This window comes from Macadamia integrifolia, chromosome 11 (assembly GCF_013358625.1).
Source record: "Macadamia integrifolia cultivar HAES 741 chromosome 11, SCU_Mint_v3, whole genome shotgun sequence".
NCBI classification, from domain to species: Eukaryota; Viridiplantae; Streptophyta; class Magnoliopsida; order Proteales; family Proteaceae; genus Macadamia; species Macadamia integrifolia.
In genome coordinates, this window is record NC_056567.1 from 411,064 (window position 1) to 429,612 (window position 18,549).

General features: G+C 37.3%; 3 protein-coding genes across 3 annotated transcripts; 1 reads left to right on the forward strand and 2 right to left on the reverse strand.

Moving 5' to 3' along the window:
* Positions 1-9: 9 nt before the first annotated feature.
* Positions 10-2,209, reverse strand: LOC122093299 (ATPase WRNIP1). Its single transcript, XM_042663583.1, has one exon. The coding sequence runs from the start codon at positions 1,882-1,884 to the stop codon at positions 64-66; it is 1,821 nt and encodes a 606-aa protein (XP_042519517.1). The 5' UTR covers positions 1,885-2,209; the 3' UTR covers positions 10-63.
* A 2,991-nt stretch (positions 2,210-5,200) lies between these two features.
* LOC122093481 (DNA replication complex GINS protein PSF3-like) lies at positions 5,201-11,640 on the reverse strand. The gene is made up of 7 exons (XM_042663829.1): positions 11,367-11,640; positions 8,609-8,802; positions 8,447-8,518; positions 8,272-8,372; positions 7,734-7,826; positions 5,620-5,759; positions 5,201-5,521 (listed from the first exon to the last, which is right to left on the reverse strand). Exons 2-7 carry the CDS (start codon positions 8,651-8,653, stop codon positions 5,412-5,414), a joined length of 561 nt encoding a protein of 186 aa, XP_042519763.1. The 5' UTR covers positions 8,654-8,802; positions 11,367-11,640; the 3' UTR covers positions 5,201-5,411.
* Positions 11,641-14,565: 2,925 nt separating this feature from the next.
* LOC122093541 (vacuolar-sorting receptor 1-like) lies at positions 14,566-15,631 on the forward strand. The gene is made up of 2 exons (XM_042663892.1): positions 14,566-14,838; positions 15,329-15,631. The coding sequence occupies exons 1-2, from the start codon at positions 14,746-14,748 to the stop codon at positions 15,518-15,520; spliced, it is 285 nt and encodes a 94-aa protein (XP_042519826.1). The 5' UTR covers positions 14,566-14,745; the 3' UTR covers positions 15,521-15,631.
* The last annotated feature ends 2,918 nt before the right edge of the window (positions 15,632-18,549 follow it).

Genomic DNA, 18,549 nt, shown 5'->3' on the forward strand with positions numbered 1-18,549 from the left:
CCCCCCCAACTTCCCAAAAAATAAAAGGTAAATGTCAAAGCTTCAACTGAGTGAGGCTCTCTCTCATCTACCATTGTTGTCAGTAGGCCAGTCCAGAAATTTGTAACCCTGTAGTGAGGATGGCATATAAGTCTGTGATTTTGAAGATGAAGGGTGATCAGGAGGGTAAAGATAACCCTTTCCATACCCAAGTTCCTTCATTAGATTTGTTGGTGCATTCCTCAGATGAAGAGGGACACCCTCATTCTGTCCCCCTGAGTCTCTCACCAATTGTTGTGCAGCTCCAATTGCCTTGTAAACAGCCACAGACTTGGGAGCAAGAGATAGGTAGGCCACACATTGTGCAAGAATCACATTGCACTCAGGCATGCCAATGAAATGACAAGCCTGGTAGCAAGCAACAGCTTGGTTGAGTGCCAATGGATCAGCCAATCCCACATCCTCACTTGCAAACCTTACTAGTCTTCTGGCAATGTAAAGTGGCAATTCCCCTCCTTCCAACATTCTTGCCAACCAGTAGATTGCAGCATCAGCATCGCTTCCCCTCATTGATTTATGGAGAGCACTGATGAGGTTATAGTGTTCTTCCCCTGCCCTGTCATAAAGCAGGTGCTTACACTGGAGAGCTTCCTTGGCATCATCAATGGTGACAATGGCTAAATCTAAACCAACCCCATTTCCCTCATTTCCTGAAGAATTGGCATTTTCACTGTGATTGGCTGCCACGTTTGCACTTGAAGATGGAACCTCAAACATCTTAAACTGAGAAGTTGAGGGATCATTCACACTGGGGACTTTTCGATGGCTTGTCCGAATTCGAGCTGCAGCAGATGTAGCAGATATCTCCAACGCATTCAAGGCAACACGAGCATCCCCATCGCAATTCATAGAGAGAAAAACAATGGCTTCGTCATCCACCTTGACACTAACCCCCACGCTTCGAGCCAAACCCTTCTGAGCATCATCAACTGCTCGCTTGAGCAACCCAGCTATGTGGCTGGGCTGCAGTGGATTAAGCGTAAGAACCCTACTCCTTGAGAGCAACGGTGTAATCAGGTGAAAGGATGGGTTTTCAGTGGTTGCGCCTATGAACACAACAGTCCCATCTTCAATTACAGGCAAGAACGAGTCTTGCTGAGATTTGTTAAACCTATGAACCTCATCAACAAACAAAACAGTTCTTTTGTTCTTCTTCTTCATTTTCCTAGCATCCTCAACGGCGTCCCTAACGTCCTTGACCCCAGCAGTTACAGCGGACAAAGAAACGAAATGATACGAAACAGAAGCAGAATTGGCAATGGCTTTAGCGATTGAGGTCTTACCAGTACCAGGGGATCCCCAGAGCACAATGGAAGGCAAACGATCACAGTTCAAGGCCGATCGAAGAACTGAATTCTTGCCCAGAAGATGGTCTTGTCCAACGACCTCATCGATGGTGCGAGGGCGCATTCGCTCAGATAAGGGCTCATGGGGTTTCTCTGCAGGTGAGTGCTGAGAAGCTGAAGAGTTCGGCCATATCCAGAACTTGGGACGCTTGGGGAGAGATTCTTCGCACTCAGATTCCTTTTCAACAGGTGCGATTTTTTCAGGAGTGGGGTCCGCTTCATTGGATCGGATTCTAGGGGACGAAGTTTTAGACTGCAAGAAACGATCAAGTTTGGGTTGGGAAGGGGAAGGGGAAGGGGAAGGGGAAGGGGAAGGTGAAGGTGAAGGGGAAAGGGAAAGGGAAGGAGAAGGAGAAGGGTTAGGGTTAGGGTTAGGGTTGGGTTTGTGGCTGAGGATCCATTCGGTGGCTTTGACAGTGGATTTGCCTCCGGTTGCTGCTAAAGCTTGAGAAGCCAGCTCTTGCGGGAAACCCATGTCCAAGAGCTGCTCCATCTCCATCTCTGTCTCTCTGTCTCTCTGTCTCTGTCTCTCTCTCACTGATGTAGATAAGTTTTCGTTAGTTCGACAATTTCTTCCATTTCAACTGCAGAAGGAAGGATGAAGGAGGATAAGTACGCAGAAACGATAAGAAGATGAACTGTTTTGTCAGAAAACTAAGGGATTCGGCGTGGGATGGCGGGATGGCGGGAGCAGGGGTTTATTGCTTTCCTTTATTTGTCCACTGGTATTTGGAATTCTCTTCGAAATGGTATTCCATTTGGGTACTTTAATTTTGGGAACTTTATGGGTTAAATTTTCCTCTTCTTCCTTATTTTTTCTCCATTGGTAAGGTATTCCTCTTTCTTCTTCTATTTTATTTTTGGATTCCATGTACTTTCACTGCTTTGTGCTTGTGCTTTATAAAGCATTGGACTCAAATCCACTGAGGCTGGCAGTGAGGATTCAAACAGTTGAAAGGGTTCTGGCATCCACTGCAATAGTTGGATGCTCACTATCACTCACTATCTCCCTGTAAAGGATTTTTGTGCTAAAGCATTAGCATTTACTTTTCAGGAGGGGGATCGTTGCCAAATTGCATGACCTCTACATCTGCAAGGAGGATCATTGAACAAGTTTCTTTTTATTTATTTATTTATTTTGAATTACACAATGTGATCAGTGTGTGGATGAATGAGATAGGCCCACTACCTGGTGTGATAAGTTATTGAACAAGTTTCTTTTTATTTATTTATTTATTTTGAATTACACAATGTGATCAGTGTGTGGATGAATGAGATAGGCCCACTACCTGGTGTGATAAGTTATTGAACAAGTTTCTTTTTATTTATTTATTTATTTTGAATTACACAATGTGATCAGTGTGTGGATGAATGAGATAGGCCCACTACCTGGTGTGATAAGTTACTGGTGACACCGACGGAGGTGCGAAACAAGACAACATAGAAGAGGAGCATGGGCTCATTTTAAAGAAGGGAAGGGAGAGATAGACACATAGCCTGCTAGCTACAACGCATAAGCTAGCAAGCCGAGCGTTTTCTGTAATTTAATAGAACAATAAAGGGGACAAAGTCAAAAAAGATGGAGAATCAGCCAAGTTTATAAATGTTTCCATCCAAAGCTTATAACACTCCTCCTTTTAAACTTCCCACACTGGCAGATGTCAGATTCTAATGTCCAAATATACCTTAACCCTAGAAATTTAGTAAGGATTGACCAGTATCAAAATTGGTCCGCTCTCTATTTAATGTTATGTCAACTTTTCAGGTAGACAGTCAGTACCTTGTTATAGTTTGTCGTTATAAGCCCGTGGATGATTTGTAGTGGTGCGTCAGGTTAACAGCTGGCACCTATTATAATTAGCCATAACCCATCAATCTTTTTGCATAGATCATCGCACTCATCTTTACTCAGAATCTCCATATAGTCGACCCCATTAAGTTGGGATAAGGTGTTTGAATGTTGTTGTTGTATCAATTTTGCTACATAAAATTATGTAATATAATCTTTAATTTTTTATATAAATAAACATAGGAGATCAAGTAATTCATCTAATTGGTAATGTTGCCATATTTTCAATATCCTCTTTTGGTTGTGTTTGGTTGCATTCTTGAAATACATTCTAGATCGATAATGCATTTTAAGAAATAGTATCAAACAGTGTATAGCTCCGTTGTGCCATCCTACATAACAAGTGATATCTACCCATTATAATTCTACTATCCCTTGTTATCCCATTCTAAATTTTCCTATTTTAGTCCATGCAAACATATATGATGAAATCAATAATACCTCAGGCTAGGCATTGTGTATCTTTCATAATGGGAAATGTGTCTCATATCTACTAATTTTTTACTAACAGGAAAAACTATTAAGGCCAGTGCGAGAAGCCTCTTTCTTATACTAAAACAGGCAAAGCTGGATGGGTGGAGCATTGGAAAAACATGGAATAACTCAAAGAAAATGGAACAATTATTTATTTAAAACAGTCACCTCGTGCCCTTTGAACTATCACTAGTTCTTTTGAATGTCTTTATGGTTTGTTTGGCCCACAGGTCCATGAACAATCTCTTTAACATCAACATATCCAATCCAAACATTGATGCATTTCAGTTTTTCCTTTAGTCCAATTTTTCCTTCCCAATTTTTTTTTAAATAAATAAATAAAATATCAAACGCAGTATTAAGTTTTCTATCCATGATCTTATACATCTGAATCCATTATATATTTAACATATATTTTATCATCTCAACTTCTCAACCTCAACTTTTCATGGCTTCTAGAAACCCCACCTCCTATAGATCTCAACTCTGTTTCGTGGTTAAAAAGAATGAACTACATAGATATATCTTAAAAATATTTAGAATTGTATAATGAAATTTTTGAAATTAAATCTGTATTTCGTATGATTTCTTAGAATGCATACCAAACACAGCATTAAATCTCCCTGATGTTTGCTGGTACAATCTCAATGTCATGACTCATGATCACCTCAGCTCTATACCAAAAAAGAAAAAGCACCTTAGTTCTGTCTTTAACTACTGGTTCTTTCCTTACTTTTGCCCCCATAGAGCCAGTATGTATAGAAGCGAGCACATAATGTCCCCAGTTCAACCTCCATGGTGACGCTCTGAGATCTAGGAATAATGTCATGACTGTTCCTTTCATAGTACCCATCAACCATGTTAAATGAGGTCGGAGATTCATTTACACTGAATTAGAGAGATTAATTTAATATACTATGATCCAAAATATAGGGTTATCACCTGCAGCATATAGAAAGCTGTCATCCAAAGGCAAGAAATTAACTACACAATGGGGAGTAGTCCTTCATCCAATTCTTCTCCAGAGAACAACTTGCACTGGCAGAATGAACAGATGCTTGAAACGGAAGTGAAATTACTGTAGTACCACTTGTATAGGGTAATGAGCAATTCCACACATTGGATAGACAAGTAAAAACCACTTCCACTACGAATGATCTGATTGCTAAAATGCTCTAGATGAAAAAAATGTCAAATTTTCTACTCCTTAGTCCTTACTACAAACCATAATTATTTTATGAGAAGTAACAAGATCACCAAAGAAGGGAAAATTACTCACTCAACCGGTTCTAGGCATCGGTAATGGCCCATTTGTATCAGTGGTATCAGTCAAAGGCAATTCTTTTTAGCTGATTTCGACCCGATACAATGATCCATTATGCTATCAGCAACAACTAATACCAGTACTGATACCGTACACTAGGACCATGCACTCAGCAACAAAAAATAAGGGGAATAAATGTGGAAAAGGAAAAACAAACAAGATAAAACATACAACCAAAGCACTATCAAGTTTGTATTATTATTATTATTGATGTTGTTATTTTCCATTGCCATATCTTACACTGGATGAGACAAATGAATGCTGTTAAGGCAACTGGATAAACTAATTAATTTCACTCCGAATATCACATCTAGGATACCTATTTCGCCATGACTTCTTCTTGAAGGGATTGAGATAGCATGGCAGCCACAGCTTGCATTTAATTAGCAGGTTTCCTCTTTATTCCAAGAATGGATGCCCTTTCAAATCTGGGCCCACCTATCCGCCATTTCTTGAATGCTGCCATTGAAGATTGAGCTGCTTCATACACTTCAAAAGGCACAGCAATGATTTCAATGGTTCACTAATAATCCATTATGAAGAGAAAAAGAAAAAGAAAGAACGAATCAAATGTGTTGAAATCTCACAATGGGTTTCTTCTTTTGTAAGAAGAGTCAAAAACTTGGGAGCCACCGAAAATGCTGCACTATGGGCCTTGCTCAAAACGTCCTTATACCTAGTGGAAAATGTATAGAGGAGGAAGGACCCTATGGTTCTATCACCAACCCTAACCATTGAAAAAGAATTTCTTTAGAACCAGTATTTCACTTGCAACAGATACTATCAGAGGACACAAATGAATTGAAAAATACAGTGATTATTTAAATTAATCTCAACCACACGAGTCCTGTTTCACCACTCAACTCTATATCAGGGTAAAGTTAGCCTATGAAAAAGAAAGAAATAACTTGGAGAATGAACCATTAAGGCATGCCACTGGCAAAAGCACTATCCATAAACTTATATTTCACCTGTTTCCAGTACAACAGGGTTTGTAGTGAATTGATGTCCAAGATTCAACAGCCACCAAGCACCCACTAGCATGCATTGGTAATTCCAGTCTCCAGCCAAAATGCTCATAAAATGATGCATGTCCAGAAGATTTAGAGATGTGAAAACAGAACTCATGCTTGTGTGTGTGTGAAAGAGAGAGAAGCGTACAATCAAAGTAAAAAAAAAAAATACTATATTCCTCGTCTGGCCATCACCTTTTATGTACTTAAGAGGAAGACTCAATGGTCAATAGGCAACTGTTCTGAACAGTTAGGTACTCATTTGACCAACTGTTCAACACCCCATCCAACACCTTCCATTTAAAAAAAAAAAAAAACCCCAGAGCATGCCTTTAAAGTATCCACCTTTGAAGTGAAATAATTAAATGAAGGTACTAGATATCCTGAATCAACCTAAAATACCAGAATCCACACCAGACCCACATTAAGAAAGAGGAAACTCAGAACAAAACAATGCAATGCTGCTGGGTCTTTTTATAATTCAAAAATTTAATTCAAATTATCCAATAAGTGAGTGAAAAGTTATATACAGTGAGTGATGTGTGTTTGCGATGTGCACCCACTTCTATCTACTCTCATCCCCCCAAATTGTGATTCATTCTTGAAACAATCAGACACAGTAAACCAGAACTAACAATGTAGAAGAAGAGAAAATATGTGGGGAAGAAAGGTGAGAAGAGACTGCCGCAAGAAAGAGTAACAGTCCATACATGCGACAGTCACCCTCACCACATTGTATTATGGTGAACCAGTACAATCCTTCAAGGACAAAGATACTCTTCAGTCCTTGTGGTAGTAGAAGACTAATTAGGCTAAACAATAAAGACTAAAACAATTAAAACTGATTACCAGAGTTTCTGAAAATAATACCCTTGCGGTTCCATAGACATAACAGTTCTTTCCCTCTTCTCTCTCCCCTTCAATTCTTCCCTGTTACTCTCTATCAAATCCCCTTCAATATCCTCTGTTCAGCCTCAATATTCCACTGTTGCAGCAAAGACTGACAGATCATCTATTACAAGCTAGTCTCTGATTATAACATATCCTTTTTCTATTCCTTCAGATCTGATATTGAATCTAATCTATCTTTCTTTTGTTTCTGTTGTAAGCCCTATTCTAAAGCTTGAAAGCTAACCGAATTCACGTCTGCCTAATTGGATTGATAAGGATGGCCAAGAAAATTGTTCCAACTCCAATCAGAAGTGCATGATTCAGTTGGTCAGAGCATCCACTTGACCAGCATCTTGGGTTAATTTTCTGATCTATTTGCCATTAAATGGCACCACTTTATATAGCATCCTGGTTGATTTTCTACAGGACTTTTTTTGGATACTCACTATGGCAATACACATTACCTTTTCTCACCAAAAAAAAAAAGAAAAAAAGAAAAAAAAGAAGAGGCACCACTAAAAAGAATGGAGCAAGGTATGATATACATTACATTTAGAACAAAAAATGGAATGCCTGAATTCTCTATGCATAAATACAAAGGGCATTGGATGCCATTGGTCTACCATGAATGCAATAACAAATGCCTCGTAGTGGACAACAAAATGATAATTGCACAAATGGAACTACTCTTAGAGTTAAAAAGGGCATATAAGTTTCTTCTGTCAGACAAATATGTTTCAGTATGTCTTTAACAACTTAAATATGCACATGAGAAATTCTGAGGGAAGGGAACTTACAGGGGTGCAATCTTGCATCCTAATTCATAGAAGTAGGGGCACCTATTCCTGAGATCAACACATGCAGCATCAGCCTGGACTTCCTTCCTTGTTCTAGCAGTTACAAAAACAAATTAATGATTGGACAATATAAGAACTAATTCATTATCTATCCAGAAAAATATGCATCAGTGTTGGGAAAACCTGTTCTAGATATCTTAACAAAACGCAGGGCACCACTGAGAGGGAGTCAGGACCCAACCAATTTATAGGCACAACCTTATAATTTACAATAGGCCTAAAGTTGATCTGGACAGGGTTTCTTTTCTATGGTTGGAAGATTAAGATGCAGAAGCAGAAGGAAAAAAATATTTACATACTAACGGTTAGGACTTAGGAGAATAAAATCAGGTAATCAAACAGCCGGTCCCAGCAGGTCAGAGTAGTATGCTAAACAATGCTGATACGAGACGGTGTTTCTTCTTGTCATCCAGCACTGATGCAAGTAATAACTATTTCTTTTATATCAAAATTCAATTAGAGGCACTACACGACTTACTTTTGATTGAAGCAAGCAAGCACATTCATAGCAACTGCCTGTCTAAGGTGCAACTCATGGGCTAGCCAGAATGGTAGCTCTACCTTTGAACCTTGTTCAACCTGTCTAGGACAGTCAAGCAAACCATTAAAACACAATTAGTTTGCATAAAATCAAGCTTTCCAAAGAAACATACACTGTTTGTTTCTGCACTGGGATCAAGGAGTCCAACTCCATTAGCAGCCACTTGGAAAACAACCGAGATGATCTGCGAGTAAGTGAAAGTAGGGAATCAGAATAGGGAAACTTCTTAGGGTTTCAGATAACAAAATCAGCATGAAAATGCATAGGCAATAACCTCCTCCTCCATGATAATGTCGTCAATGTTATAATAATGAGCCATTATTATACAAAATCAGACAATTACTCTTCCTTCTTCGTTCTATTTTGCTAAGCAAACATATCAAAGCATAACTGAAATGTCTATCTTCTCCAAAATGTGGAAACCTGTGAAACAAATAGAACTCCAATTTCTTTCTTGCACAAGCATGCCTGCACGGATAATCAAGGATCACATTAGAGCTTGTTTAGCCGTAAAATTCACACAAACAGATAAGAAATTAAAATTGGTGCTTAAATTATAATTTACTTACTCTGAGAGCTATTAAATAAGTGAATTTTCCCCACTCAGGCCCCCAACAACCCCCCCCCCTCCCCAAGAACCCACCTTGAGAACACCATAAATATTTGTTGTATAGCTTGAAGAAAATTTTAGAATGCTCCAGCTATGGAAGACTCTAAAGTCCCAACAGAAGCCATTCCAAATATGTTCTGAATGCATGGATGAAAATCATAAGATTCAGAAAAGTGAGGCAAGCTTACTTCATAAAATTAAAACTAACTTTTGGGGTATACTAAACTGGAGAGGAACCCAACCCTCCCTGCTAAAAACTACGCACACTAACTTGTGTAAAGAAAAATAATGAAAAACATGTTATTACATAGAAATTGGCATCTCATCCAAATTTAGTCCTGGATCTGTCCTGCTGAAGCTAAGGTCTATATTGTTATCTTCCTTGATCTGGGATACAATCCTCATACAAGTAGATTACTTAAAAATTAGTGGATCAATTGTACAAAGACTATTGACCCTTATAATTTCACAAAGGGTGTAACTATGTAAGTAAGATTTAGGGGATTAATGACTTTTTTCGTTAGCATTGTGGAAGAGTTGCAACTGAGATCTTCCTGTGCTAAAATCTAATCAGGGCATCAGTTTATAGGTGAGGCTAGATTCAGAATATCACATGATTGGTGATCCCACAACATATTTACCTAGAATAATAGCATCATTGTTGTACTTGAAATGAATTTAAGAGTCAAAACACCTCCTTTCTTTTATGGTTTTATTATACACAATGTCTCCCATAAGTTTGGATGCTTAATGCATGTTTTTTGTTTGTGGAAGGTACGCAGTTGACGACTCATCTTCCAGCTGAAGGCCGGACAAAGTTTCCCGAGAGCATTGTTCAAACCATCGGGAGGAGATGGTTGACCAGCAACGGATTTTTTTTCTTCTGAAAAATCAGTTTGGGAGACACATCTCTTGGACTCTCTTAGACAGGCATGTCCAAGAGGCACCTATACACCATAATTAGAGGACATCCATGCCTTTTAAGATAGACTTTACAAGTACTCTCTTGCTCTCTGTCACTATCTCCAACTCTCTTTTTAGTTTTGTTCCTTCCTTTAACTATTTTACAAGTTTTGAAGTCTCCTCTTTTGATTTGTCAAGCACAACTCTTAGAGTCCCGACGTGGTCCAGTAATTGAGTTCAACATGTACTGGACAGGCCTAGAGGGGCTGTTCCATCTTGGAGATCGATTCGCAAAGACCCAATTTGCACCATAGGAGGCATCTACAATCTCAAGGAAAGTGACCGGTGGCACAACTCAGCCCCACTGTTACTTTCTAGATACCATTATCAGACAAAAAATTTATCCAAGGTTCCATCTCTCTACAGAACTTAGAGATTCCCCTTCAGCTTCACAATTAAGAGCTGCCACATTACCTCCATAACCCCATCCTATATTCCACTGAATGACTAACAAATCCATCTTCATCTCTTTTTTCCCCTCCAAATTAACTCAATCATATCCAATAACTCCTCAAAACCAAATAAAATGTTTAGGCTACTTTCAGTTTGATTGCTATTTCCCACTTTCCGCTACTTTCAGAAACTGCTACTTTCGGAATGAGGTTTGAAAAACAAGTGGCCATAATGAAAAGCCCTTTGATTGCTAATGTTTATAATAAATTCTACCAAAAAAAAAAAAAAAAAAAAAAAAAAAAAAAAAGAAGAAGAAGAAGAAGATTGTTACAATTTGCAGAATACACTCTGCAATCATGCTGCTATGTTGCATTAAAATTGTTCCATAAACTGAAAGTTGCTCCAACAGAGTAACGTACAATTCACATTAGAAGCCCATGCACTCAGAAGTTCTCATCCCAACAGGAACAAGAAACTCTGCATTAGAATCATTCCAATAATTCTCAAAATGGTTTCATGCCATTGACAACACTTATAACCCCAAGTACCAATTATTAAGCCATATAGTCTCACACAACAAATTCATAGGACCTGCTATAATCTAAATCGAACCTAGAGCGAGAGGAAACAAAAATTCTCTCTTCCCCAACTTCATGACGCTTTTAACTGAACAATTGGTTTCAGGTTGCGATGGGGACGATCAGTTGGGTTGCGATGGGTTTCAGGGTTACAATGGGGACGATCGGTTTCGGTTTCAGGGTTCTATCTCTACATTACCAAGAAGACGTCCAGAGCGAACATTGAGTAACAGAGAGATTGAGAGAATCGGATTTACCTGAAATTGCTGGTGACCACCGTCTATTTTGAGGGTCTTGTCACGCTCTGATGCCTAGCGCAGAAGAGAAGATGGGTTCTCTATTGTGTGGTTTGTGTTATACTCATGTTGAATTAGCAAATTTTTAATTTACCATAAGAAACTAATACAATAATGTTCCATGCTTCCTTCTCCAAATCAAATTATCAGAAAAGAATAGCAGGGGAAAAGGTGGAAGAAGATTGGACTGACCTTCCCAATCGTGATTATCCACAACTTCTGGCTTCAGCTGATCGTTGCAATTTGCCTGAGATTTTCCTTTGAAACCATTAAAATGAATGAACCCCCAGATCCCTAATGTGGCTGTGTCGTTTCGAATAAAAAACGAGAAACAGATAGGTTATAAATGGCGCTAAACCCTTTCGAATTTTCTTTTGGTTTTGGCGCCCTCGTCGCCCACTTGAGCCCTGGGCTTCGAAGGCCCAATCATCAACCTGGCGGGGGACAAACCTGAATCCGATGACACCATTGTTTTGTCACGCTGCCCACTAGTTATATGTAATGTAAGCTCACGAACGTACATAAAAAGAGAGGGAATAACCTTGGTAGGGTTTTTATCTTTTTTTTTTCTATACATTTCTTTTATTTATTTTCTAATATACTAACCTTTATTTTGTAGTCAAACCTCTTAGGTATATGCTCTATCCTAACTCTTTTATTTATTTTATCTCTATAAATTATATTTACATAATTATTTAGTTGGTTTTGATTGAGTAAATAGAAATATCGGTTTAACTAGGTGGACCAAAGTGCATAACATCTTCCTTGGTCTGCAACTGACTAGACTAGTTGTTAAACTTTTGACACCATGACTTGCAACACAACCTCTTGCATATACACGCATATATAAAGACATATTTACATTTTTTCTTCTTTTTTTTTTTGAACTAGTTTCTTGACTTTTGATTATGTTTGGTTGTAAGGAGAATTAAAGGGAAGGGAAGTGAAATTTTCATATTTAAAAAAGAAATATATGTAATAATTACCCATGTAACTTTAACATTAATTTCAAATTATTTTATATTTGGTTATAAAATTTCACTTTCCTTCGCATCGGAAACCCTTTGTTATAACATGTAAAATAAAAATTACATGTAAAATATATCATTACTAAATATAGTAAAAAAATTAAGTAACTTATACAATCACATGGAATAATGATTATAAACATTTCCTTTTAAAGTATGAAAATTTCACTTCTCTTCCCTGTAAATTTTCATTGCAACTAAACGGAGCCTTTGGTCTGCTAAGAAACTTAAGTTGAGCCCTGCTTATGAGCCCAAAATATTTCAAATCAACTTTCGATCTTTTTAGTAAAACCTAATCCAAAGTTTCTCTATTTGTTAGTTTAGGGCAATGGTGGGGTGTACCATCCAGCCTAAACAAGCTAACCGATGGTAGACACTAAAGAAGAGGATAGCCATCGTCACAGGTTCATTTCACTAGGATGGGAGAGAGAGGCAAATACATGATTGGGCATCTTGGACCAGCCTTTTCCCTATTGGTACGGTATTTCTCTCTCTCTCTCTCTCTCTCTCTCTCTCTCTCTCTCTCTCATATGTTTGCATGTTCATCCTCAGCTACTTCCTCTTTGAGTGGCTCTATTTGACATGGAAAACTAAGGCCCAACCTTGTGAAAATCTAAATTGACCCATTCATATTCTCTCACAATTTACATTTGACCCCGTCAAACACTCAAAAGTGAGCAAGTGGAACTTTGAAACAGAAAAATATCCTCACTTGACTGACCCATTAAAGAAACACTCTCTCCTCCCTTGACTGATCCGTCAATCTCTCTCTCTCTCTCTCTCTCTCTCTCTCTCTCTCTCTCTCTCTATACATGTATGCATGCACTTTCTGAACTAGTTTCTCATAGACTCAGCCAGCAAGTGGAAGAGAGAAATATCCTCACTTGAGTTACCCGTTAAAGTCTTCTCTCTCTCTCTCTCTCTCTCTCTCTCTCTCTCTAAACATGTATGCATACACTTTCTGAACTAGTTCCTAATGCTAACCTTTATGCAGAAAATCGAAATCAATCGCTTTCTCAATCCAAATCGATGATCTATTCGTTAACAAATATGCATTGGCTCCAATGGTTAGCCTATCCTAGCATGTTTTAAGGGACACGGACCGTGGGCCAACCAACGTCATCAAATCCCGCGTATGTGACGCTGTCCGGCTGTCCCATTATTAATTTATTAATTATTTTTTTATTCATCCCATTAACACATTTCATGTAAACAATTTACGTACAGGAAATTCCTAGGAAGAAACCATAGTAGACTTACATCCCGTCAAACACTCTCCACCTAAAATACATTCTCTCTCTCTCTCTCTAAGGGGTCAAAATTTGTACCGAATTGAATAAACCAATTGAATCGAACCAAAATGGAATAATTCAAAACAAAAGAAGTCTTAATTGAATCGGTTTCGATTTGAGATATTATCACCTTAAAACCAAATCGAACCGCACAAAAATCGAAATCAAACCAATATCAGCCCAAAACTCATAAAAAATTAAAAAATTTATGATTTTGTATAATAAATTGAACTCAAATGAGACCACAACCGAAACCAATCCAATAACAAGGAGATACAAGAAACTGAATCAAAACCAAAACCTAAATTTTCTTACTGATTTGATTTTGATTTCACCATTCTCACATTGAAATCGACTCAATTCAAATCAAAATTGAACCACAAACTAAATCAACCGATTGACTATAGAAACGCAACCCTAAAACAATATAGAAGATAATGAAAAAACATGAACAAGCAATACACACAGATTTACGAGGTTCGACAATATTGCCTACGTCCTTGGTGAGATGAGATCATGCTTCACTATCAATGGAGAATAGGGTTACAACACGCTCGTCTTCACACCTCTTAGTATTGCTTGCATTATAGAGAAAGAAATCCTCACTACAAATATATAGCGAAAAAACTTTAATCCGAAAAGTACAAAATTGTCATCATAAAAAATTCAAGTGGGGACGTACACCCTCGCTATGCAAGGGGGCCTATTACACCCCTTACAACCCCCACGACCAGCTAACTTGCTAGCGGGTCCGTCGTCCTACCTGTCGAGACGCCTGTACCAATACTCTTTGATTAAATTGTGACAGAATACAAGACATCGTACACCAACATTGACACCCCTCAAGAGGTAAGTGAGTGAAGAAAAACTCACGTACATACAGAATGGGTCAACTCGAAGTGTCAATCACGCAGTCAAAGTGCCACAAACTTCCAATTAACTTCGACCTTTTTCATATTAAAGGAATCCAAGTGATGAGAATTTCCCAATTAATCTCAAACAGCCCAATTGAGGCGTGGAAAGAAGCCAAATTGCAATGGCTATTATCAGAGAATTCACAGCCATGTCATTTCTCTCAACGGTACTGTTTGGCTCTGTTTACTCTCAATTCGTTATACAGAAGAACAGCATCAAAGTCCTCTCCCCCGAGTCCCCCCGACCATCTCCATGCTTTGTACGATGCCGCAATTGGAAAATTTGGAAGTACAAACCGTACACGGACTATAACAGGATCCCTTGTTCACCCCACGAATGGCTACAACTCCAAGGGTTGCATGTCCTTTGATGGTGCAAACACCTTTACTTCATCTTCTCGTCCCCCCGTTCTGCTTCTTGATCGTGGAGGTAACTTGAAAACCATCCCATTTTGTGATTTGTATGCAGTGTTTAAAACTTAGGTATTAATGACTCTATGTTAATTGCGTTGATCAATTCACGGAACTTATTTATGGATTTGTTACAATCCCATATCAACATATAGGGGTTGATTTCACGTTGGTTTTCTATGAGAATTGATGTGGGTTGATATTGCCTTTGATCCCCTTATCTTATAAGTCAGTTTATGGGGTTGAGTTTTGTCAAAGATTATCATATCAGTGATATCAAGGTAGTCAATTCTCGGCCCAACTCACATGCGGAAAAGGCTACCTAATCTAAAGTAGGTCACCATGGATGTCGAGTTTAGAAGCGTGATAATATATTACGATCCTATGTCAGCATATGGGGAGAAATCTCATATCAATTTCCTATAATTGAGGGTATTCAGTTAAGCTCCAAAATATTGCTGAATCGTTTATCTTTTCTTGAACTTGTGGATTGTTACTTTACTTTGAAGGTTTGGAATGGACAAAAGGCAGGAGCTGCAGCAGTTTTAGTGGCTCATCAAGTATATGAGCCATTGATGACAAGTGTGAAGAGCAGCAGTGGAGGTGGAACAACATGTTACAAAGATGAGATCAACATCCCTTCAGCTTTCATAAATAGGTCATTGGGTGACAACCTAAAGAAGGCTTTGGAGAAAGGGTGAAGAGATTAAGATGAAGATAGGCTGGACAGCGGCAGCACCCAACTCTCAACTCTCAACTCTCAAGTCTAGATATGATTGAGAAATAGCTAACAAGTGTATTGTTCTGGGATTTTTCTGTTTGTAACAAGTCAATTATATGTTGGAAATTTGAAAACGTATATGCCCCTGATTGTTGGCGAAGTATATATCTCTATTATTGTGTAATTGGATTTAATTTAGAAAATCCATTGTTATCCAATCATGGGAATAGAATTCTAATCTATTTCACATTCCTTAATGGGAAGATGCATAACTTCTATATATAGGATTTCAGGTTCTCGCCCATACGTCAACCCTTGACATACGGTTTATGTCTTTTTATTTTCACAAATGCTTCTCTAAAGTCTAAACACTTTTAATGTTAGCATAGAAGGGCATGATATGGAAATACAATGACATAGTCATCTTGAAACCATATGTGAGGCATTCATGGATAGGTGATCTAGACTATGTATGGTATGTCCTCTCCTATGTTGTTGTTGTTGTTGTTTTTTTTTTTTTCAAATAAATTCTTAAAAACCCCAAGGGGTAGTCGAGTTGTTAAGGGATCTTGCCTCAAGAAGTGTGTAGTGTGTGGTTCTAAGTTTGACTCCTCTTACCTTCTTGAGGCCAATCACATGAGGGTGTTTAGTGCACTTCACTGCTTTCAGTGAAAGTTGAATGGTTCTCATTCAACTTCTGTATGACCTAGTCTATGCAGTTGTGGGGTCAGTATAGACCCGTGGGACTAGTTAGGCCAAAGGCATGAATACCATCGTTGGGAAAAAAAATAAATCAGATCGATATAGTACGTAAGTGATCTTGTGATTGCCATAGAGCCTAGCTAGTTTTTGGCCAGGAACCAAATGAAAGATCAATATAAACCATTGGATAGGTAGATTACTCTTTGGATTCTCTATGATTCGACAAGTTAATTTTGGTCTCCAACTCGACTATATTGTCCACCTTTTTATTACGGAAATCGTATAGCCACCTTGTTTTAGACTCTTCTTACCAGTTTAGATTGGTCGTGGGTTTCTTTAAGATTGCTTTGTACTTCTAAGTAAACCATGCTTAGGACCATTACGTTTTGATTGCAGGATTGCTTGATTGAATTTGATTCAAGACAAATTTTTGCGTCAACATTTTTATTCAATTGTCAAAATAGCTCCATCCATTCATCATCTTTCCAACTAAATAATTTATTGTGTATTGAAGGTTATCTGGTTGCACCACCTAGAGAGGCATAGTTAGTTTGCTCATAATATCCATCACTTCGACTCTTGAATGGGGTTCGAATTTCGGGGTTAAACCCCAAGATCGTCTATATTTATATGTCAAGTTCAACCTGATTGAACTACTGATAAAAAGAACAAAGCAATGAAATGCGATAAAACGATTTCGTAGATAAGTGGACAAAAAAGATATTTCCTCTTTTTTTTTTTTTTATAAAGGCAACAAGATCATTTTATGTGAGGAAGAGGTTGAATCCACGACTTTACCTCAATTGAGACTAATTACAAATAAATATGACGCGCACAGAGGATTATAATGCCACACCATATCGTGCCAAAACATGGCACGATGGATTGCCTGTGAGCAACTGTCCTCACTCTTCTTTTCTGGCTCATTAATGTAAGATTCAAAGCATTGTATAAAAATAACAGGTTTAGAAATTATTAAAAAAATATAGAGTTGTACATGTTGTGAATAAAAATCTGATCCATATATCAATATGAACATTAGTATTATTATTAAGGATAAAAAAATTTATTGAAAACACAAACATGTGCTGACTTGGGTTTTATAACTTAATAACAGATAATCAAATAAAATAAAGCTTGACCTCTTTATTCTCTATGGGATGTGAGTTTAGGGTTAGCTTTTATATTAATTAGTGGATCATTTTATACACACAAATAAATTGAAGAAATGGCGTGAATACGTTGACGTAAGCTCTTTTTATATACAATTTATCACTTATTTATACATCATCAATACATCATGAAAAGATTTTTGTTTTTTGTTTTTACAATGATTTTCAAGTTATTTTCATTTTAAAAAAAAAAGGATAAATGATCTAGATAAGTGTCATAAATTTTAGTGAATTAATGTCATTATCATCAATTAATATGATTGAGTTAGTGTGATAGAGGATCCTTACCCCTCTAATCGGTCAATTTTCAACCCAAAATGAGTATAACTTATGAGTTAATAAATTATCTAAAGGTTGTGAAAAATTATACTCACCTTTATTAGTGCATGTTATTACATTGAGATTATGACATATTCATAATTTTGAACCATATTTTGTCTCGTTACATTGTTACATACTCATATTGGCTTGAACCTTCACTACAAAATTGAGCTTGGAATCCTCAATCACATAAACCCATCTGCATCCATTGATCAATCTCTACAGATAAAGAAAAATAAATTGACCTTGTGAAATCGACAATGATTAATTAATTCATAGTTCGTGACACTTGGATTTTCCCAAAGATAAATATCACTATCCAAATACCTGGATTTTCTTTTATAATATGATCATTTGATTTATTTAGGGATTTTATCAATATAAATTTGAATCATTACTTAAAATTATCTAGTATTTTCGGCGAGAGTAAATTTGCCATTTCAGATGGGAAATGCATTAAATTCTTTCAAATTTTTTAAAAACCTTTTTTCACACTTACATTGAATATTATATTAAATAAAATTAAGAATAAAATAAGGAGGAAAGAAGTAAGATTACAAACCTATTGACAAGCATGTCAATAAGAAATTCCCTTCTGAATTATATAGACACCAAAACTTGATATTCTGAAGTTGTAATTTGATTTTCTATAAATTTTAATAAGATTTCAAATGATTGCACTTATTTTGTTTTCGGTATTAAAATCTAATTTAATATTATTTAAACAACTATAGAAATTAAACACACTAATATTTCTAGGATTTTTTTTTTTGTGAGAGGATTTTTTTTTTTAATGCAACATAATTTTTCTACT

Bases quoted from the DNA above. Each gene is read 5' to 3' on its own strand.
- LOC122093299 (XM_042663583.1), bottom strand. From the start codon at position 1,884: ATGGAGATGGAGCAGCTCTTGGACATGGGTTTCCCGCAAGAGCTGGCT.
- LOC122093481 (XM_042663829.1), bottom strand. From the start codon at position 8,653: ATGGCTCATTATTATAACATTGACGACATTATCATGGAGGAGGAG. The intron at 8,519-8,608 runs GTTATTGCCTAT...ACTTACTCGCAG, and splicing joins ACATTATCATGGAGGAGGAG to ATCATCTCGGTTGTTTTCCA. The intron at 5,760-7,733 runs GTAAGTTCCCTT...TTCAATGGTTAG, and splicing joins GGATGCAAGATTGCACCCCT to GGTTGGTGATAGAACCATAG.
- LOC122093541 (XM_042663892.1), top strand. From the start codon at position 14,746: ATGGCTACAACTCCAAGGGTTGCATGTCCTTTGATGGTGCAAACACCT. The intron at 14,839-15,328 runs GTAACTTGAAAA...TTTACTTTGAAG, and splicing joins TCTGCTTCTTGATCGTGGAG to GTTTGGAATGGACAAAAGGC.